General features: G+C 41.6%; 1 protein-coding gene across 4 annotated transcripts in view; it reads left to right on the top strand.

Moving 5' to 3' along the window:
• The window catches only part of SAMD12 (sterile alpha motif domain containing 12), a 352,834-nt gene that overhangs the window by 170,994 nt on the left and 158,654 nt on the right, over window positions 1-23,186 (top strand). Inside the window, exon 5 of one of the 4 annotated variants that reach the window (XM_058177159.1) lies at window positions 11,342-11,612. The exons of the other annotated variants lie outside the window; for them this stretch is intronic. Coding sequence (XP_058033142.1) covers window positions 11,342-11,373 — 32 coding nt within the window. The 3' untranslated portion in view covers window positions 11,374-11,612. Of the gene's footprint in view, window positions 1-11,341; window positions 11,613-23,186 lie in introns of those variants that run through there. 4 annotated transcript variants of the gene reach the window in all.

The following is a 23,186-nucleotide window of genomic DNA, read 5'->3' on the forward strand; positions in this document are numbered from 1 at the left end:
GCTTGGAGGGCATGGCAGGGGAAGGATACTGCAAAATCTCCATTCCTACCCCACTTCAGGGAAAGGGTACTGCAAAATCCTCATTCCCTCCCCACTCCTGGGGGAAGGATATTGCAAAATCTCAATTCCCACCCTACTCTGGGGTCAGCCAGAGGTGATATTTGCTGGTTCTCCGAACTACTCAACATTTCCGCTGCCGGTTCTCCAGAACCTGTCAGAACCTGCTGGATTTCATCCCTGGACTAACACCAAAGGCGGACGGAACGCTGTTACCTTCCCACCAAAGGTGGTCCCTATTTTTCTACTTGCATTTTTTACGTGCTTTCGAACTGCTAGATTTGGCAGAAGCTGGGACAAGTAACAGGAGCTCACCCCATTACGCAACACTAGGGATTCGAACCGCTGAACTCCTGACCTTTCAGGACAAGCTTAGCCACTGAGCCACCACGCCCCCCTCAGTAATAATAGTAATAACCATAGCAGATTATTATTTCTTTACCAGACTTCATATTAAGTTCTACTGCAGTTTAGTCACTTTGGCTAGAAAGTACAGTCTGAGGGAATGTTCCAGAGCAGGGGTCTCCAACCTTGGTCGCTTTAAGACTTGTGGACTTCAACTTCCAGAGTCCCTCAGCCAGCAAAGCTGGCTGAGGAACTCTGGGAGTTGAGAATCCTAATCTTAAAGGACAAGGTTGAGACTATTCAAAGACATTGTCCAACAAAGATTCCTCCTCATCTTAACTGTGTCACCTAGGACTACAAATCAGTCTAAATCCTCTCATTTTGGAGGGGAAAACAGCAGATTGGGGATCACTGGAAGTGTTCTGCTTGAATATCTCCAACAGAGAGGGCATCCATCACAGAATGTGAGACGGTTAATCACGTCTTGTTAATAGCATTTGTAAGTAGGAAGCATAGTGTTGGGTGCGTAGTCTTAGTGCATTTAACCTATGAAACCCAATCAAATATATGGAGCTTCCAGAGCTGAGGGCCATGCCCAAACAGCAACCTTGGCGAGCAACCAGGCCTCCCATGTTGAACAAAGGAGATGAGCACATAAAATCACTTCCTTTCATTTAAGAGTGTCTGTAGGCCAAGCTGGGTGGAACGGAATTCTTTTCTCTGTCTTTTTGCATATATAATTCTTATTAATGAGCTACTCTGGATTCACCACCGCCTTTTATAAGAATGGGCAAACTGCCCTGGGACTACATATCCCACTAGTTGAGGACAGCGGTGGGCTTCAAAAATATTAGCAAGGGCTTCTCTACCCAGTTGCTGGGTGGGCGTGGCCATGGTGAGCATGGCCTAGTTGATCTCCTGTACCATGGGGGGGGGATTTTTGCCCTCCCTGGGCTCCGGAGGCTTTCCTTAAACCTCCAGGAGGGCGAAAATAGCCTCCCCAGGCTCCCGACCCCCTCTGGAGGCCCAAAATGGGCCCAAACTTCCAGTAGGCCCATTTTTCACCCTCCCCGAGCCTCCATGCGTGCCCTGCATTTACTTGCATCCAAAACGGGCCACGTGGGGACTCCTGGGAGAGGTGGGGCAGGGTGGGTGGGGTGGGCCCAGCCAGGAGTGGGATTTGGGGGTTCTCCGAACAGCACAGAATCTTAGCTAGAGGTTCACCCGAATCCCTGTGAATCCCCAGCAGCTCATCCCTGGTTGAGGGTCTCCTCACGCAGGCAAATTCAGATGTGCTCATGAATCTGAACATGGATGATCATCTCGTGTTCATGCACACAGTCATCTACAGGCAATCCTCGACTTACGACCGCATTAAGACATTTGTTAAGTGAGTTTTGCCCCATTTTGCAACCTTTCTGGCCACAGTTGTTAAGTGAATCACTACAGTTGTTAAGTTAGTAACCCTTTAAGCGACTCTGGCTTCCTCATTGACTTTGCTTGTCAGAAGCAAGCACATGACCTTGGGACACAGCAATGGTCATAAGTATGAGTCAGTTGCCAAGCTTATGAATTTTGATCATGCGATCATGGGGATGCTACAAAGGTCATAAGTGTGAAAAATTGTGATAAGTCTGTTGTAACTTTGAATGGTCACTGAATGCATTGTTGTAAAACGAGAACTACCTGCACATTTTTCACACTCCCAGTTCAGCTTTGTAGCTGAAAACCTCCTTTCCAGCATACTAAAATCATCTCTAATCAGCTGGGCAAATAGGAGGAGCCTAATGTGATTGGAGGAGACATTGCATGGGGAGTCTTCTAATAAGCCTTCTTTCCCATTTATATTAGATTGCTTCAAAGAACTGCTCTACAGGTGAAATGGTAGGGTGAAGAGGCTTTGTGCAACCTACTTGTATAGGGAAGAGAGTATAACACAGGGATGTCGGATACTTACGGGACCTCCTACTGTTACCCCATGCCTCCCACCGACCCGTACGCTCACACAGAGAGGGACTTCTCAGGGTGCTGTCCGCCAAACAATGCCGGCTGGCGGCCCCCAGGGGAAGATCCTTCTCTGTGGGGGCTCCTACCCTCTGGAACGAACTTCCCCCTGGCTTGCACCAAATACCTGATCTTCGGACCTTTTGCCGCGAGTTGAAAACGTATTTATTTACTCGCGCGGGGCTGGCCTAAGTTTTTTGTTAAATTTTTAAATTTTTTAAATTTCTAGATGAATTTTAATGGGTTTTTAGATTTTAAATGTTTTTATAATTTCGGCCAACTGTATAATAAGTTTTTTAATTTTGTTCTTAATTGTATATTGTTTGTGTTTTATTTGGCTGTAAACCGCCCTGAGTCCTTCGGGAGAAGGGCGGTATAGAAATCTAATAAATAATAATAATAAAAATAATAATAATGTCAAACTCAAGGCCTGCAGGCCAGATCGAGCCCATGGGGTATTTAGATCTGGCCCATGGGCCACCCTAGAAATAGTGAAGGACCGGTCCATGGTGCCTCTGCCAGTGAAAATGGAGCTTGGGAGAGCTGAGTGTGGCCGTCCCAGCTCTGTTTTCAGCTGCAATGGCTTCCTGCAGCCCTCCGCCAGTGAAAAGGGAGCTCAGGAGGGTTGAGCGCAGCCATCCCAGGTTCTGTTTTCAGCTGCGAAGGCCTCCTGCAGCCCTCCGCCAGTGAAAATGTAGTTCAGGGAGCCACGTGCGGCCACCACAAGCTCCCTTTTTGCTGGCAGAGGGCTGCAGGAGGCCACCACGACTAAAAACGGGGCCCATGAGTCCATTTTCGCTAGTAAAGCACTCTGGCCACCACAGGCGCCCCAACGTGAGTGATGTCATATGGCCACGCCCACCCTGTCCCCCTGAGGTCAAACACAACCCTGATATGGCCCTCAATGAAGGCGAATTTGACAATTATAAGGGGCGTGCATAAGAGCACAAAAGTGCCTACCGTTCCTGTCCTATTGTTCCCTTTCATTATATCAAATTAATATAGTTGTTGCATACTTTTACTTATATATATGTTTTTATGATGTCTTGTTGTTTTATATCAATGTTTGCGTATACTGTTGTGACAAAATAAATTTTTAAAAAATAAATAAATAAAATAAAAAACTAAAAAACCCATAAGAGTATTACACAACACATTCCTACTTACACTGGCAAGGCAGAATTTAGGATGCAGTAGGAGCAGGGGCGAGGGATCCCATCTAGTATGTAAGTAAGTATTGCGTCCTTTGGGTCACCTTCAATTTTTGGTGATTTCATGCAGCAAATATTAAAAGGTTTTTCCATTGCTTGCTTTCATCCCCTCCCCACCACACTTCCCTGGCTAGCCTCCAGCCACAGGATTCCCTCCTGATCTTCCACCTAAGCATTAACCAGCTCTGACCCTGTTCCATTTTTTTAAGATTAACCGTGGTCAGCCAAGTGCTGTGATTTCACCCTGGAGACTCTGCATTCAGATCCTTTACGTGCCGTACACTCACCATGTTCTGAAAGTCACAAATCAATCTATAGACATATATAATTTATTGTGATTTCCTCCTACTCGTTCCTTATTGCTCCCAAGTAGATATAAATGTTTTAAGTTCTTTCCTAAAATAAGTATTAAGGAACAACCTACCGATAAATTTTGGGAGAGGAACCTTCATAAACTGTTGCAGAGAATTGAGGTAAATAGCCGGGTCTCTTGGCAATTTAAAAACAACTTTTTAAAAACTTGCTTCTGCATACAGTTAGCCTTTCTTTTGGCACGACCATTCCATATTCCTACGGATTTCCTTTAAAACTAACTTATTTTGGATGAAAAGCATTATGGTTATTATTATAAATTAAAGGTTTATTTTTTTTTCCATTGTACTTTAATGACCGATAATCCTGACTTGTATTGGGCCTGTTACAATCAGCACTAGTAAGCAATTACTTTCACATGCTTTCTTGCCCTGGGCATAAACAAGGTCTTAAAATACTGTAACTTAAATCTATTTGTAATACTTTACAGTGGTGCTGTTTTGATTCTATGGACTTTCCTTAACGGGCCTTTTTTCTTACTTTAATTATGCCTCTGTTAACTAACTCAACAGTATGGAGACCGTGAACTTATATAGCTATTGTATAGCAATTATTTCTCTGTTCTATAGAGATTGGCATTAGCTATTTCATTATATATAATAAAGTATATTATTATATATAACGTAACGTAACGTAACATAACATAACATAACATACGGTGACTCAGTGGCTAAGACACTGAGCTTGTCGATCGAAAAGTCGGCAGTTCAGGGCTTTGAATTCCTAGTGCCATTTAATGGGGTGAGCTCCCATTACTTGTCCCAGCTTCTGCCAACCTAGCAGTTCGAAAGCACGTAAAAAATGCAGGTAGAAAAATAGGGACCACCTTTGGTGGGAAGGTAACAGTGTTTCGTGCGTCTTTGGTGTTTAATCATGCCATATGACCATGGAGATGTATTGGCTCTTTGGCTTTGAAATAGAGATGAGCATCTCCCCCTAGAGTTGGAAACGACTAGCACATGTGTGTGAGGGGAACCTTTACCTTTACTTTACCTATATAATTTTTACAGACATGGTACACAAAGGATGCTTTTACACACAGTTGTTCACAATTCAATCCTAATATAGTCAATGAGATTATTTTTAAAAAATGTAACCAAGTCCCACTACTAATGAAATATTTATTCTTTCACAGTAGGAATCTTCTGCTTTGATCATTCATTTCTTCCTTACTATTATATTTCTCAATGCCTTTACCATTTACATTTAATATTCCTTGAATCATCCTCATTGCTTATATTTTATTCTATTGAATTGCCACTGCAGAATTCCAAGTGGTTTCCTTCAACATCTGAATTATATTTTCTATTAACAGTGATTGAGGGTTTTTTTTTTTTTTTGGTATTATATCCTTTTGCCAACATAGGCTGGATCATGGAAAAATCTAGGGAGTTCCAGAAAAACATCTACTTCTGCTTCATTGTCTATGCTAAAGCCTTTGATTGTGTGGATCACAACAAATTGTGGCAATTTCTTAAACAGATAGCAGTACCAGACCATCTTATTTGTCTCTTGAGAAACCTATATGCGGGTCAAGAAGCAACAGTGAGAACTGGACACAGAACCACTGATTGGTTCAAAATTGGGAAAAGAGTTCGACAAGACTGTATGCTGTCATTCTGCCTATTTAACATATGCACTGCACAGCATGAGAAAGGTGGGGCTAGATGAATCACAAGCTGGAATTAATATTGCCAGGAGAAATAGCAACAATCTCAGATATGCAGATGATACCATTCTAATGGCAGAAAGTGAAGAGGAACTAAAGAGCCTCTTGATACGGGTAAAGAAGACGAGTGCAAAAGTTGGCTTGAAACTCAACATTAAGAAAACTAAGATCATGGCATCCGGCCCTCTCAATTCCTGGCTGATAGATGGGGAAGAAATGGAGGTAGTGACAGATTTTATTTTCCTGAGCTCCAAGATCACTGCAGATGGAGTCTGCAGCCAAGAAATTAAAAGATGCTTGCTCCTGGGGAGGAAATCTATGGCAAATCTAGATAGTTTATTAAAAAGCAGAGACATCATCCTGCCAACAAAAGTGTGTATAGTCAAGACTATGGTTTTCTCAGTTGCAATGTCTGGCTGTGAAATTTGGACCATAAGAAAGGCTGAGTGCCAAAGAATTGAGGCCTTTGAACTCTGGTGCTGGAGAAGACTCCTGCAAGTCCCTTGGACTGCAAGGAGATCAAACTGGACAGTCCTAGAGGAGATCAACCCTGACTGCCCTTTATAAGGCCAGATCCTGAAGATGAAACTGAAATACTTTGGCCACCTAATGAGAAGGAAGGACTCACTGGAGAAGAGCCGAATGCTGGGAAAAATTGAGGACAAAAGAAGAACGGAACGACAGAGATCGAGGTGGCTGGATGGAGTCACTGAAGCAGTCGGCGTGAGCTTAAATGGACTCCAGAGGATGGTAGAGGACAGGAAGGCCTGGAGGAACGTTGTCCATTGGTCGGACATGACTTCGCAACTAATAACAACAACAATCTTTTTGCCGTATTTGGCTTAAATGAGATTGCCAAATCAGGCTAATTTAAACTATGCTTTGTTTCCATTTTTCCTTCACTCTTTGAGATTAATATGTAGCATTCAAACTGTAATAACAGAGTTGGAAGGGATCTTGGAGGTTTTCTAGTCCATCCCACTGCTCAAGCAGGAGACCCTATACTATATCATTTCAGGCAAATGGCTGCCCAATCTCTTCTTTAAAATCTCCAGTAATGGAGCACCCACAACAGCAAGCCATTCCATTGGTTAATTGTTAATTGTTCTCACTGCCAGGAAATCTCTCCTTAATTCTAGCGTGTTCTCTCCTTGATTAATTTCCATCCATTGCTTCTTGTCCTGCCTTCAGGTGCTTTTAATAGGTTGACCCCTCCTCTTCCTTGTGGCAGCCTCTTAGATATTGGATCACTGCTATCATGTGTCTCTCCACCCCACCAATCCTTCTTTTCAGTAGACTAATACCCAATTCTTGCAACCGTTCTTCATATGTTTAGCTTTTAGATTTTGATCCTGTGCTTTTAGAGTTTGAACCTATAATCTCTCGGAAATAATTCTAGGACCATAGTAGGGGTGCTATTCAGCAGGTTCTGACAGGTTCTGCAGAACTGGTAGCAGAAATTTTGAGTAGTTCAGAGAACCAGCAAGTACCACATCTGGCTAGTCCCAGAGTGGGGTGGAATGGAGATGTTGCAATATCCTTCCCGCAGGAGTGGAGAGGGAATGGGGATTTTGCAGTATCCTTCCCTTGGAGTGGGGTGGGAATGGAGATTTTGCAATATCCTTCCCACAGGAGTGGGGAGGGAATGGGATTTTGCAGTATCCTTCACCTGGAGTGGGGTGGGAATGGAGATTTTGCAGTATCCTTCCCTGTTATGCCCACCAAGCCACGCCCACAGAACTGGTAGTAAAAAAAATTGAATTCCACTACTAGACCATAGAATTTGCTGTTGGGGTGTGTTCCTCCTTCCAAGGTAAGAAAATGTTTTGTATTATTTGCAGTTGTATGGCATTTGATCCCAATCCATGGAACTGTCATACCTAATGTATGTAACAAGTAAGTACTATGTTGACCAACGTCAACGGAATCACATCAGAATTCACATAAGTTTTCAGGTTGCTTTGGACAAGAATAATAATAAAAAAAGAAGCAAACGCAGACAGACGATTCAAGCATTCGTAATTCATTTCAGCCTTACACCAATACATAATGAAGCATCACACCATCAATTACTGCAGTACAAGTCCAGTATTTTATGTAATGATTTGGAAAAACCTGAAGTTTTAAGCCTAAAACAATAATTAAAGCTGAGCCTCCAACGACTAAAACCTAGATATTATCTCTTTGGAAAGCTATGCAACAGCAAGCTTGAGGTTCTCATTGGCAGTACAGTGCTTGTTATATGTAAGTTAATTAGTACTTATTGATATGATTTCTGCAGGAGTTGTTTTAATTTTTGAATCGTATCTTTAATTTGTCCCATGCTTTTTCTTTTACAGTAGCTGAATGGTGTGGGCATGCATGTCTGAGCATGTATGGCTGCGCTCACCCATTTGCAAACAAACACATTCAAAAAGAGAGAGGAAAAAAATGTGCCAGTGTTTTTGAGAAGGAGCACAGAGTGCCGTGTAGCATCTGTATGCTATAATGCGCTTTTCCTCCCTTTCTCTCCTTTTATGTTTGCCCTTAATTACTCCACAGAAATGGATATGGTATCAGCACATCTGTTTTTTTTAGAAAGGAAAACCAAGGGAGTTTTTACATATGTGTACTGGTTATTTTTAGAACCAGTGCAGATGCTGTTCTTACAGCTTTCCTCTAGGCTAGTCCGAGACCTTTTGCTGTTTGAAAGACAGGGCAGGATAGCGTCTTTTCCCTAATCCACACAAATGCAATTGCATGAATTTGCTTCCAGCTAACAATTAAATTGTGCCTTCCAATGGAAGGCGCTTAAAAGATCCAAAATGATAGTGCTAATCCTAGCTCACCCTCCCTCCCTCTCTGTCTCTCTCTCCCCCCCCCACCTTGTATGTGTGAGAGAGAGTTAGTGCATATATGCACCTTCAAGTCAATTTTTAACTCCTGGTGACTGCCTGGACTAGTTCCTGCATTTTTCTTTGCAAGGTTTATATAATTGTTATTAAGAGTTGTGGCTATAATAGTAAAATCTAATGCAAACTACACAATGGAAGAAAAGAGATTAGAAAAGAGTACAAACTACAAGAAAAAAAATGAGAGGTGGAAGAAAAGTAAGAATGCAATAAAGAAAATGAAAAATAAATATATAAAGAAGTTAATTTTATCACAAGTGGTATAAATGAATTTAGTGACTCTTCACCTCCTTTAAGTTAGAAATATTTATCTCTTCTTTCCCTATCCCATCTCTTATCTATAAATCAATCCATAAAGACATAGGTTTTTCAGTCCTGGTGTCTACAGAAAGTCATAAATGTTGCCAGAAGAAAAAAATATATTTTCTTTTAATCTTGATCAAATAAACCAACTTTATATTTCTTCCTTTTCGCTTCTAACGGTCTTAATCTTTAGTTCGCTCTAATATTGTCATAAAATTTCTCTTCATTTGTCCCATCACACAGAGTTCTTCAAGGCTTTAACACTCTCTTTTATAAATTCAATAGCAAAAAGTATCCAGGTCACTCTCTTGGTTTCTCATTTATATATCCCTTTTTTAAATTTTAAAACATGCCAGTTTCTTTTATAGCTCCAGTTAAATAGTCTCTTTTAAGTCATTCTTTTGATTTTTCATCCTTAAATCCACTTTCCACACTATCTCTATCTTCTCAGATAAAATTTGTTGTACAATCATTTTTAACATCTTTTGGACACAACCAATCCATAGAAGAAGACTATCATTTACATTGCTGAGATTGTGGCTACTGTTTTCTGATTCCGTTCTTCAAAATCTCCTCCAGTATTTTATGTAAAGATTTGGAAAAACCTGAAGTTTTAAGCCTAAAACAATAATTAAAGCTGAGCCTCCAACGACTAAAACCTAGATATTATCTCTTTGGAAAGCTATGCAACAGCAAGCTTGAGGTTCTCATTGGCAGTACAGTGCTTGTTATATGTAAGTTAATTAGTACTTATTGATATGATTTCTGCAGGAGCTGTTTTAATTTTTGAATCGTATCTTTAATTTGTCCCATGCTTTTTCTTTTACAGTAGCTGCATGGTGTGGGCATGCATGTCTGAGCATGTATGGCTGCGCTCACCCATTTGCAAACAAACACATTCAAAAAGAGAGAGGAAAAAAATGTGCCAGTGTTTTTGAGAAGGAGCACAGAGTGCCGTGTAGCATCTGTATGCTATAATGCGCTTTTCCTTCCTTCCCATCCTTTTATGTTTGCCCTTAATTACTCCACAGAAATGGATAGAGTATCAGCACATCTGTTTTTTTAGAAAGGAAAACCAAGGGAGTTTTTACATATGTGTACTGGTTATTTTTAGAACCAGTGCAGATGCTGTTCTTACAGCTTTCCTCTAGGCTAGTCCGAGACCTTTTGCTGTTTGAAAGACAGGGCAGGATAGCGTCTTTTCCCTAATCCACACAAACGCAATTGCATGAATTTGCTTCCAGCTAACAATTAAATTGTGCCTTCCAATGGAAGGCGCTTAAAAGATCCAAAATGATAGTGCTAATCCTAGCTCACCCTCCCTCCCTCTCTGTCTCTCTCTCCCCCCCCCCTTGTATGTGTGAGAGAGAGTTAGTGCATATATAGCACCTTCAAGTCAATTTTTAACTCCTGGTGACTGCCTGGACTAGTTCCTGCATTTTTCTTTGCAAGGTTTATATAATTGTTATTAAGAGTTGTGGCTATAATAGTAAAATCTAATGCAAACTACACAATGGAAGAAAAGAGATTAGAAAAGAGTACAAACTACAAGAAAAAAAATGAGAGGTGGAAGAAAAGTAAGAATGCAATAAAGAAAATGAAAAATAAATATATAAAGAAGTTAATTTTATCACAAGTGGTATAAATGAATTTAGTGACTCTTCACCTCCTTTAAGTTAGAAATATTTATCTCTTCTTTCCCTATCCCATCTCTTATCTATAAATCAATCCATAAAGACATAGGTTTTTTTCAGTCCTGGTGTCTACAGAAAGTCATAAATGTTGCCAGAAGAAAAAAATATATTTTCTTTTAATCTTGATCAAATAAACCAACTTTATATTTCTTCCTTTTCGCTTCTAACGGTCTTAATCTTTAGTTCGCTCTAATATTGTCATAAAATTTCTCTTCATTTGTCCCATCACACAGAGTTCTTCAAGGCTTTAACACTCTCTTTTATAAATTCAATAGCAAAGAAGTATCCAGGTCACTCTCTTGGTTTCTCATTTATATATCCCTTTTTTAAATTTTAAAACATGCCAGTTTCTTTTATAGCTCCAGTTAAATAGTCTCTTTTAAGTCATTCTTTTGATTTTTCATCCTTAAATCCACTTTCCACACTATCTCTATCTTCTCAGATAAAATTTGTTGTACAATCATTTTTAACATCTTTTGGACACAACCAATCCATAGAAGAAGACTATCATTTACATTGCTGAGATTGTGGCTACTGTTTTCTGATTCCGTTCTTCAAAATCTCCTCCAGTATTTTTACTAGTATAATGTTTTGCAACATTTTGTAGGTTTGCAAATCATTTCTCCACCTAAAGTCTATGGTTGTCAGCTCCACTTTCACAAAGCTGATTTCAGTTCCCCATACGTCTCCTGGAGCTAAGTCAGTTTTTAATTATGTAGACAAGTCCCTGCAGTAGTTTTCATGACAGAGTTTTTCAGAAATGGTTTGCCATTGTATCCTTCTGTTGTGACCCAGGTTCCTGGACCCGGACTCCTGGACTCGGATGATTCAGAAAGTGAGGGAGAAGACCTGGCAAGCCCTGCTTCTCTTGAGCCCTTTCCCTCCCTGGCACCCACTCAAAGGGAGGAGGAGGGGCCGGCAAGACCTGATTCCCTGGAGCCTTCTTCTGATTTGGCAATGCCCCAAGAACAGTTTTAGAGTGATGCAAGGCTGCGCAGGCGTGACCGGTGTGCGCAGCAGAAGCAGTGTTGGGATAAAGCCAAGTCATAATTGTCATGCAGTGACATCTGCAGAGACTATAAATAGGAGGCGGGACTTCATGGTTTTTTGTCTTGGACAAAGCAATGAATTGGCGCGGGCAAACTGTATCAATGGAGGGAAGAATATATTCGTGAGTAATTCTGGCCTTATCTATAATTTCCAGAAACTTGGCAGGCCCGTGGGTAGATGTGGCCAGGACATATATCTATGTAAATAAAAGGAGAAAAGAAGGCCCCTGACTGACTCTTTGCTGGGAGTATTGGGGGGAGGGAAACAGAACACCTTCCTTCCTAGAGCTGAGAAAGAATGACTGGCCCAAGGTCACCCAGCTGCCTTAGTGCCTAAGGTGGGACTAGAACTCACACTCTCCCGGTATCTAGGCTGGTGCCTCAACCATTACACCAAACTATCCTCAATCATAGCTTCCCCATAGAAACATCCCTTAACAGGTGTTGCACTTGCACAGGATGAAATATATATAAGGGGTCATAAAAGAAAAGATCTCTGTTTACTTAGAAAGGTTCTGTTCCAGCTAGTTTATTTTCTGCTCCATTCGTAGATAAAGCAAAAGTGTAGCAAACCAATCTCATCCTTTTCTAAGCATAATCTCATTGAGCTCTGTTGCCGTATGAATTTTTATCCAGCCTGGCTTATTTCTAATATTGATACTGAGATGGAAAAATTGCTCAGAGCAATTTACAATTGCAAAGTAAGACAGAAAGTTTTCTGGATACGTATTTCATGTCAGGCAGAAGTCTACAACCTGAGGCCATAGAAATGCATGGCTTCCTGAAAGCATTTAGCACAGACATTAAAGAGCTCCAAAAATGGTTACAAAATCGTCATTTGTAATGAAAGTGGAAATTATTGAATACTTAACTGGAGAATAATCATATTAATGACACAGAATTTAATTTTTCACCTTGGCCTTGCACATTTCATGCTCTGCAAAAACCCAGTTTGGTTCTGGTGCAAGAAAAGTTATATACCTTTCATGTGATAAATTCAGCTCTTAATTCTGGCCTTGCAAGATGGTGGACAGGAGTGTAATGCAAATGTGCTAATCAACCCCAATTTACCTTATATGGTTTTCCAAGAAAATGGGCCACATTCATCAATGGTAAATGTGATGCAAAGCATTTATGGAATTGTTGTGACCCAGGCCCAAGTAGGTAGTAGGAAACTCAGTCAGTGTAAAAACAAACAAACTTTATTCGAGCAGCTGAGAATTACTTCTTTCTCAGCGTAGTTCAACTAAATTAAAGCAAATTCCTCCCAACACAATTCCTCAGTCCTATCACCAACCTTGGTCAATTAGGCAAACTGACCAAGGCCTTTCTTGGCAAAAGTTCAGAAGACATTGATACAAATGCAACAAGACAAAGCTATGAATGTTGTTTTCCAGCAAAGCCCAAACGCTGTTGCTGGTCTTTAAAGCCTTATGGGAGGACCCAATCATCTCTTGGCCCTACTCCTGAGTTGTCCTCTTTGCTTGAGCTGCTCTTGCCTTCTAGCAGCTCTTCTCATGCATGCATTAAGAACAGGCTCCTCCTGTTCCTATGCCTCACTACTGTCAGTCTCTGGAGGCTCTGGAGTCCGCACCTCACTCCCCGATGGCCCTGGCCCCACTTCAGCCTCTGACACAGAGCCCTCATCCAGGTCTTCCCCAGCCTCTAGGACTGGCCCATGCTCTTCCTCAGCCTCATCGCTGTCTGACTCAGTTGCCAGGCTGCTGGTGGACCACAATAGGAATTGTGAGGTCCTTGGAGCTCTGCTGAGCTTGGTTGTTTTCTTGTAGATCTATTTTCATTACCAAACTAGGTGACATCATCAGTGCTAGATGCACCGCCTAGCTCAGAGAGCACTAAGGACCCCACAATTCAACCGTGAGCTACAAATATTCCCTTTAATGGAATCATGGGCTAAAAGGTAGTCAGTCATTGACTATGTGAAAGATCTTAGCTTTCATGTCCTCCTTACTTGCTTCTGAAAGTCTTTGGGTTGCTCACTTTTAGAGCTTCCAAGATCAGTATGTGTATCCTGTTGGTATTTGATTAGTAACTAGGACTTCCGTTGCTTTAAACTAGACTAGAAGCCCCCAAAATAAACATCCAGAAGGCAGTGACAAACCACATCTATACTTTTGCCAAGAAAATAACATGAATTTTTCACATATTATTCACCCAAAGTCAAGTTTGACTTGACAGCATATTGTTATGTTGCATCTAGTTCACTGGCCTAAAGGATTGATGATTACCTTGTATTTATTTTCCATATGAACACAACCACTGATATAAAAAAGAGGGTTTACTGCTTCTCTATCCCCACCCCAATCAACTTGCCAGGTAAATTTCCCAGTGAGTTCATCTTTTTAAAACATGGGATATGTTTAACAAAATTAACCTAAAGCTTTTAAATTCTACATCTGCTCACCATTAGGTATAATGATGTTGCATGTATTGCATTCCACCCTTATCCGAGTTGCTTTCATCACATTTATCTTAGCTATAAGTAGTTCTACATTAGTTGTTTTCCTGTTATCTTGAGTGTAAATCATCCTGCTTTGCCAAGGGTCAGGGCAGTGATCAGATGCTCACGCAATTGTTTCTTTTGGATCCCGAGACAATAAGCATAAAAGGAATTTTAAACATGATTATTAGTTCAAGCAAGCAGATTTAAAAGCATAACATAAAAAGCATTCCTATCAAACAAGATGATACCCAAATCTCTTATAAGTTGCCAGGAGCTCTTTAATGACAACCACAGAGATACACCAAGGGCATGGAATAAATGTCTACCTTGACCTTGACTAAATGTTTTTTTTTAAGGTTGTATTAGTAAAATATTGATTGTTGGACAACCTGTGAGATATCTAAGTTTAGAAGAGAGGAGAGGAGAGGAGAGGAGAGGAGAGGAGAGGAGAGGAGAGGAGAGGAGAGGAGAGGAGAGGAGAGGAGAGGAGAGAAGAGAAGAGAATTCTTTATTGGACAAGTGTGATTGGACACACAAGAAATTTATCTTAGTGCATACATTCTCAGAGTACATAAAAGAAAAGATACATTCATCAAGAATCATAAGGTACAGCACTTAATGATAGTCATAGTGAACAAATAAGCAATCAAATCATATTAGGAACCAGTCAATATAAATCTTAAGGATACCAGCAACAAGGTCACAGTCATGCAGTCATAACTGGGAGGAGATGGGTGATGGGAACAATAAGAAGATTAATAGTAGTGCAGACTTAGTAAATAGTTTGACAGTGTTGAGGGAATTATTTGTTTAGCAGAGTGATGGCATTCGGGAAAAAATTGTTCTTGGGTCTAGTTGTTCTGGTGTGCAGTGCTCTATCGCGTCGTTTTGAGGGTAGGAGTTGAAACAGTTTATGTCCAGCATGCGAGGGGTTGCAAGCGTTTTCTCAAATTCACAACACAGTTTTGAGCTTGGCTGCGTTGTGGAGCTGTGGGATTAGGAACGATTCTTCAACCGATGTGGAACACAACATGCAAATGCGACCTTCACGTCACATCATCCTCCATATGGTGACCTTTCAGATTTTTGAATGCTGCTTTTCATGCGGTTCTTTCTTTGCCATTTTTCCATTTGGTTAAATGTGTCCAATTTCTTTAGCTTTCCCTCTTGGCTTCGTGCCTTTGATAGCGCAGTTTGTAACTAACAGACTCATGATTTTCTGTAGCAGGAACCAACTTTATGTACGAAAGGGTTAAAAGGATAAAACCACAGCGAGCTCCTAAGCTACTTTTAGCTTATTTATTTTAAGGCTCTAACCAGCAAACTCCCCCTCTCCCCCCCCCCCAAAAAAAAACACATTACAGTTTTTAAAATGCAATAAAAAGTATAGGAATGTTAGCAAGCATCCTCATTAATATCATTTGACAACAATGCAGTGCCAAACTGTCTGGGATATATTTATACAATGCATAACCTAGTGTTACAGTAAGTCCTGGGACTTTAACCACATGGTTTTTATAATTAGCTGGTAACAACTGCATGTACAATAGAAAGACCTGTTGCAATGTCGTCAATTAAATCGATGGCAGTTCTTACTCCAGGTTTTGAGAAACCCTTGGGCAAGAGGCATTCGGTGGTCCCCTGAATCAGCTTTGTCCCCCCCCCCCAACTGATATGGTCACTGTCCATTTATTTGAGCTGTCCCTTTGGGCCCAATCAACAGAGTTGACCAGAGAGTTGAACAGCCAACTGTCAAGAAACTGTGGCTTCCTTTCCTTGAACCTTTTTTCCTCTAATCACTTGCATGGAGAAGACAAGCAAAACCAACAACAACAGGAAAGACAAGCAGCAGCTCAAGGGGTGTTCTGAGATTAGCAACCCCTCTGGCACAAGAGTAGATTTCAGCCGATGCCCAATTTTGCACAACAGCTCTGGCGGAGGCGAATATTCTAAATCACTTCCCTTTTGCCTTACACCCATCTGTGGGAGACAGCCTCGGAAAACAAAAGCTCTCCCATCTACCAGGTATAGATTGAACAGGTGGGAAAGACACTTAAAAATACCGGGTGGCAAATATTAATGGATTTTGTTATCCTACGTCATCCTACCTGTCCAAATATAGTTGGCAGACAATACTCAATGCGTCAACAGCTCCTTCCTCCCTGAACTGATTACAACTTACCGCAGTAGCGATGAAACACCCTGTTCTTCCTATTCCAGCACTGTCGAGGGAAACAATTTAACCAAAGCTGTGTAGCTGAGGATGCTTGAATGATAAATTGGCACATTTACAGAAACCAGAATCCTAAAGAGGCAACTGCAGATGGCACTCCTTTGTTAGCCATAAGTCTTGGATCCTTGGACTGGTGCCCATGCAGATATTTGGAAGGGCTAGGAATGGATCTAAAGAAAAGGGAGAGACTGGAAGTCACTATAGGAATAATTTGTACATATAGATAGTCCTCAACTAAAGACCCAGAGGTAGAATTCAGAATGCGGCTGCACGGGTGATAGAGGGAGCACTGCATTACTCCCATATAACACCTATCCTGCGTGGCCTGCACTGGCTGCCGGTAGCCTTCCGGGTGCACTTCAAGGTGTTGGTGACCACCTTTAAAGCGCTCCATGGTTTAAGACCGGGCTACCTACGAGACCGCCTTCTGCCACCAATAGCCTCCCAACGACCTGTGCGCTCCCACAGAGTGGGCCTTCTCAGGGTGCCATCGACCAAACAATGTCGGTTGGCGGCCCCCAGGGGGAGAGCCTTCTCTGTGGCAGCACCGGCCCTTTGGAATGAGTTGCCTCCGGGGTTACGCCAACTCCCCGACCTCCGGACCTTCAAATGGGAACTGAAGACTTTATTATTTCATCGAGTGGGACTAACTTAAGTGTATTTTAATTGTAAATTTTAAGGGGTTTTATGTCGGTCTATGACTGTTTTAGTCGATTGGCCTACTAAATATTTGTTTTTAAATTCTTTTAAATTTGCTATTTATTCTTTGTATTTTAATATGGCTGTAAACCGCCCTGAGTCCTTCGGGAGAAGGGCGGTATAGAAACTAAATTATAAATAAATAAATAAATAAATAAAGAAATAAATAAATAAATAAATAAATAAATAAATAAATAAATAAATAACCGGTAGCTCTAACAATCATCTGGCCCTGCCTACCCTCCCCCACCCTATCCTGTCCTTTATTTCCTGCTTTCTAGCTCATCTCAATCGTGCCCCACAGCTGATTTCCTCCCTCCCCCGCTGTTCTACTTACCGTTGCTGACTTGGAAGGTAAGCAACTAATCTTCTGAATGCTCCATTTTCAGCGTGAAGCGCGCGCTCACCAAACCGGCAGCATTCCACCACTGTAAAGACCACAATCGAGGCCCAAAATTCTGTTGCTAAATGAGACAGTTAAGGGTACAGCTAAGGGAGTTTTGCACCATTTTTCAACCTTTTTTTTTTTGCCACCTTTGTAAGTAAATCAGTGCAATTGTTAAGTTAGTCACGCGGTTGTTAAGTGAATCTCCTTCCCTATGGAACTTGCTTGTCAGAAGGTCACAAAAGGGGATCACATCACCCTGGGACACTGCAACCGTCAAATTGCCAAGCGTCTGAATTTTGATCACACGGCCGCAGGATGCTGTAAGTGTCAAAATGGCCATAAATCACTTTTTTTCAGTGCCATTGTAACTTCAAACAGTCACTAAACGAATGTTGTACACCTGTACAAGTAAGGAAGGAAACCAAAGCAAATGTGAGTCAAGGGGTCCTAAACTCATATTTTTTTCCCCCAAACACCTAAACCAGTTGGGTTGATAAATTCCTGAAACACGCATGACTGGATTAATAAGTTCCTGCAACACTTACGCCCCAGGCATTCCTAGGATGCAGAACAGCAAAAGATTAACTCTCCTTGCCGAAACAAGAAGTGCCCAGGAGCATCACCTATCAAATTCTCAAATGTGTGACCCTTAACATCTTTACACCAGGTGGATAGAAAGTAGAACCTGTCTGATTCAAAGCTGTTGTGCGATCTACCAAATAGGAAGACAGGCCATGCACATCTATGCTCCCTTTGCGTTGAAGGAGGGCCCTGGTATTTTAAGCTCTAAGAATGCCTCATTGCTGCAGGATCCCACTCTCAGCCCACGTGATGTTCAATTCAAAACAGCAGAGCACACAAGGCAAGGATTAGCGCTGCCGCTTTTGTGCTCCCTTTTAAGGGTGGGAGAAAAAGAACAGATGCTATTTTTTTTTGCCCACTAATATGCCATTTTCTTCTCTGTTTATTAAATGCAAAGACGGGTTTGGTAAGTTAATTGCTCTGCTGCTTCTTGAACAATGCCACTCAGGAGCTGAAAGTAACACATTCTGTTACTCCCCACCCCACCCCCAATTTTTTTCCTGTGAGGGGAAAAAAAAAAGTTTTGATCGTAAATATAATTCTCCTTTCCATGAGATAAAAGACATTCTCTTACAGATGGGTATCTAAGTGCTCGAAAAACCAAAAACAGATTACATTTGGTGCTCAGTATAATACCCTAAGATGCAAAACATTTTGTTCTTTTTCAAACATCATCAGAATAGAACAAAAACACGGGTGACTGTTAGCATTGAGGCGTTCCCCCCACCCTTGTTCCACCAGTGTTCATGAATGGGGAACGTGAGCAAGTCTTCATTCAGAATTGCCTAAGGATCTGTTGTTGTCATTGCTATCTTTTCTTTGAGTCTGTTTGCTTTCTGATAAATCTGACAAGATATATTGTCTGGAGGCAGTGTGCAATAGCCAATGTGACTTCTATCCTAGAGGTTCCCTTGTTGGACAAAAAAAACCAAAAAAAAAAACAAACCCAAAAGAAAACCAAACAAAAAAGCAAGACAATTGCTCTCTGTTTGTATCTCTGCATATTACCATGTTTCCCCGAAAATAAGACCCTGTCTTATATTTTTTTGAACCCTGAAATAAGCGCTTGGCATTATTGCCATGCGCTCAAAAGCCGGATTGGGTTTATTATCAGGGGATGTCTTATTTTGGGGAAAACAGGATAGCTGACATGATTGCCATGGTGAAAGCATGTTAGAAGAATTCTGAAGAGTTCTTTTAACAAGCTCTTGGCATTTTTAATACGCAGCTACCAGATCAGAGGTGGGTTTCAGCAGGTTCTGACCAGTTCTGGAGAACCGGTAGCAGAAACTTTGAGTAGTTCGGAGAACCTGTAGTAAAAATTCTGCATGCCCCTGCCCCCATCTATTCTCTGCCTCCCAAGTCCAAGCAGATTGGGAGGAAATGAGGATTTTGCAGTAACCTTCCCCTGCCACACCCACCAAGCCATACCACACCAAGCCATACCACACCCATCAAGCCACACCCACAGAACCAGTACTAAAAAAATTGAAACCACCACTGTACCAGATCATGGCTTACATTACTTACTTCTATATACAACTGCTTTCTGCTTTGAGGCTTTTCTTGTAAACCAGAAGTGCCAGATTTTTAATTTGGAGATTTTCAATGAATTGACACTTTTCATCCTAAAATGGAAATGGTTGCATGATTATCAGAAGATGTGCAGCCGAAGGGAGCGGGGGGGGGGGAATGTCAGCAGAAGTACCAAAGCTTGCCAGGAAGGAGATTGCACAGTCTAAGAGAGGCCCAAGAAAAGAGACTGTGCAGTCCTGAACTGGAAGGGTTTGGAAGGAAAAGGTTCAGGGTAGTTCCAAAGGTGCTTTTTCAAGAGGAAACTGAACTTTCTGGTTTTGCTTTGAAGACGTTTTGCTTCTCATTCAAAACGATGCTCCTGAGCTTTTCTGATATTCTGATAGTCCATAGACATTTAGGTATGCATTTTGGGAGGAATATTGGAAAATCTCAGAAGGATCTTCAGCCAACACAATATATGTGCACACTTCAAACCCAAGAATTCACTAAGTCGGAAGCATGTCCACCCCAAGGACAAAATATCTAGACACAAACTGAGAAATGTGGTATGTGCAGTACAATGCAGTGACCCATTTTGCAGATCTGCACACTTCATAAACACATGGCATAACATAGGAGAACAAACCCATCAGCACTAGATTCAGCAGTCCACCTGCATTTAAAAGACAAAGGCCACTCTTTTGAAGGCAGCAAAGTCCATATTTTGAACAGAGGGGACTGCTGGTTTGAAAGAGGGGTCAAGAAGGCCATCTATGTCAAAATTGAGCAGCCCTCTCTCAACAGAGCGGGAGGGATATGACATCATCTATCTCCAGTCTACAACACAGTCCTTTCAACAGTTCCATTTGCTCTACTCAGGTGACCCTGACGACACAGATAAACCTCCAGGTGGGCTTAATGACTTGCTAAACGAATGCAAATGACCAGCTGTCTTCAAGGAGTATAAATCTTTTATTCTCCACCATACAGTCAGAGTTGAAGAAGCTTTTTTGGATGAGAAGCGAAACATCTTTGAAGAAAAACCTGAAAGTCTGGTTGCCTCTTAAAAAAAAAGCACCTTTGGGACAACTATGACCTGGATACTGAGAATCTCCATAGACGTTCAGGGTAGCCTCACCTTAGAATCTCTCAGGGTATATCCCAAGGGTGTTTTTTCAAAAGGCAACTGGACTTCCTTTGTTTTTCCTTGAAGATGTTTTGCTTCTCATCCAGTAAGTTGAGAATTGAAGAAGCTTCTTGAATGAGAAGCAAAATATCTTCTGCAAAATATCCATAATTACTCCATAGACACTCCCAGGATACCATGTTTTCCCGAAAATAAGACCCTGTCTTATATTTTTTGAACCCCAAAATAAGCGCCTGGCCTTATTTTCGGGGAGGTCTTATTATTTTGGGGTGTGTGGAGCAAGATGAGGTTCCTCTTGCCGTCTTACTTGATTTCCAGTTCTGTCTCTCTAATCCTAATCAGAGGAAATGGTGGGGACTGGCTGCATTTGTGTTTAAATATTTTCAAGGAGGTCTTATTTTCAGGGGAGGACTTATTTTGGGGGATGGTTTGTTTTCAGGGGAGGGCTTATTATCAGGGGAAACACGGTATATCTGTTAGGTTAGAAGCTTTACAGCTTTAATCTGGCAAGATTCTGTCTATTAGGTGCAAGCAAATAAAGAGCTGTGGCTCTCTCTGTATTAATTCTAGGGCTTGGACCTTACAAAGATAATGATACAAAGTAGACAATAAACTACCGAAATAACATGAAATCGAGATACCTCTTTTGAGGCATTCACATGCCTTTCAAGAAAGAAGGGGATGGCATGACTTTCAAGATATTTCTTTGATCATGTGCTTATCTGTGCTCAGCATGACCTTGGACAATGATCTGATTTCTCATTTTTCTTGCATTCAGTTGGGTGTTACACCAAAACTAGAAACGCAGAGACTGTGAGGTTTAGTTATGCCTTAGACACGAAGCCAGGACTTTGTGCCCTTCATTCATCCTCAGTTCTTGGCAGAGGCAAACCACTTTTGAAAATGTTGCCCAAAAGTTGCATGGACTTGTCCAGACAGTTCCTATGAGCTTTTTTTTTTTGCCTTAACTTGAAGGCCAAAATAAAAAATGTAAATAAGAAAATATCGAACTTTAGTTCAAATTTTTGGACTTCTTTTGTGCAAAGCTACGGTCCTTTTTCCCCCCCTTACCTAAGGATGACAAAAATGATAAATGTGGCTCTCCAGTACAGATAAGACTTTTACAGCTTTTAATATGTATAGTGTTGTAAGACATAATTAGCCAAATGGCTGTTGCACCAAGTCAGGGGTCTGCAAACTTGGCTCTTTTAAGACTTGTGGACTTCAACTCCCAGAGTTTCTCAGCCAGCTTTGCTTTGAGTTGAAGTCCACAAGTCTTAAAAGAGCCAAGTTTGCGGAACCCTGCACCAGGTCAAAAAAAAAAAAAGAAACCGATGTTTCCATGTCAAACACTCACTTTACATTTGTTTGGCATCGATGTGAGGATAGTGAAAGAGTTAATTTATTTTGCCATCAGGTGTTTTTTCTTCTTCTCCTCCTTTGTGAAAATGATTTGACACAGTCTGGTAGGGTGCTGCAATTGAAAAATTGAAGCACCAGGTGCAATTAAATCAGATCACACATTTCATTCTGTCTTTAATTTCACATCGGTCTTCAGCAGCTGTATCCTCCAGCTTTCCTGCAGTTAGAGAGCAGCGCTGAATTAAAAGCAGACTTTTCATCACACTGCATGTTCCAACAACTGACTGTTGATCGAATTTGTTCATGGACTGGGCCTGTAAAACTCCCCGTGCACCTGTCCACGTTGAAATTTAAGGCATGAAGTGTTTTATTATCTTAATGAATGATAGCAAGCTGAAGTTGGTATGTTTGGACCTGATGTTCTGACCCAGCTCCCAAACACGACAAACCCTCTGTAGTTAAATCAATTATTCCTTTATTAGGATTGCCAGCAGCCCTGGCAAAATGTCTGTCTCTCTCACACACAGCAGGCTAAAAAGTCTGTCTAGCAGGGAGATGAATAGTTGTCTGTCACACCTATTCATCTCCATCCCCTGCCTTTTATCCCCAGAGCTTGGGTGGGACTTCGCTTGTAGCGGTGGCTCTTCTGTCCCAAGGATCAGCCCATAGATTTCCACTGCTCTCCTCTCCTCTGCCTTCTGCGCATCCATGCATCAGGCACTGGATCCAGCTGTTCTTTCTCTTCCTCATCAACCATCTCCAGACCTGTGGACTGTTGACTCTCCATCTGGGGGCTGATGATGGCCCAGGCTCCGCCTCTCTCTCTCTCTCTCTCTGACAGCTCCATTCCCTCTTCCCCCTTCGGAGCTCTCTGGTTGCCTTGATGCTGGCCCTGGCTCCCATGCCGCCTCCTCATCTGATTCGGCTGCTGGAGGGGCTGGTGGCCCAGAGGCCACAACACCTGAATTCTGTCACTCCTAATTCACTCAAATGATGATGATGATGATGATGATGATATCCATTCAGCCATGTCTGATTTGTAGAGCTTCTATGCGCCTGGTCTCTCCATATCTTTCTTTGAGTTTTTCTATGCTGTGGCTGGTGTCAGCTTTGATGGTGTCCAGCCATTTTGTTCTTTGGTGGCCTGTTTCCTTTTACTGCTAACTCTTCCAAACTTAATTGCTTTCTCCAGTGAATTACC

Source organism: Ahaetulla prasina, chromosome 3, assembly GCF_028640845.1.
Source record: "Ahaetulla prasina isolate Xishuangbanna chromosome 3, ASM2864084v1, whole genome shotgun sequence".
NCBI classification, from domain to species: Eukaryota; Metazoa; Chordata; class Lepidosauria; order Squamata; family Colubridae; genus Ahaetulla; species Ahaetulla prasina.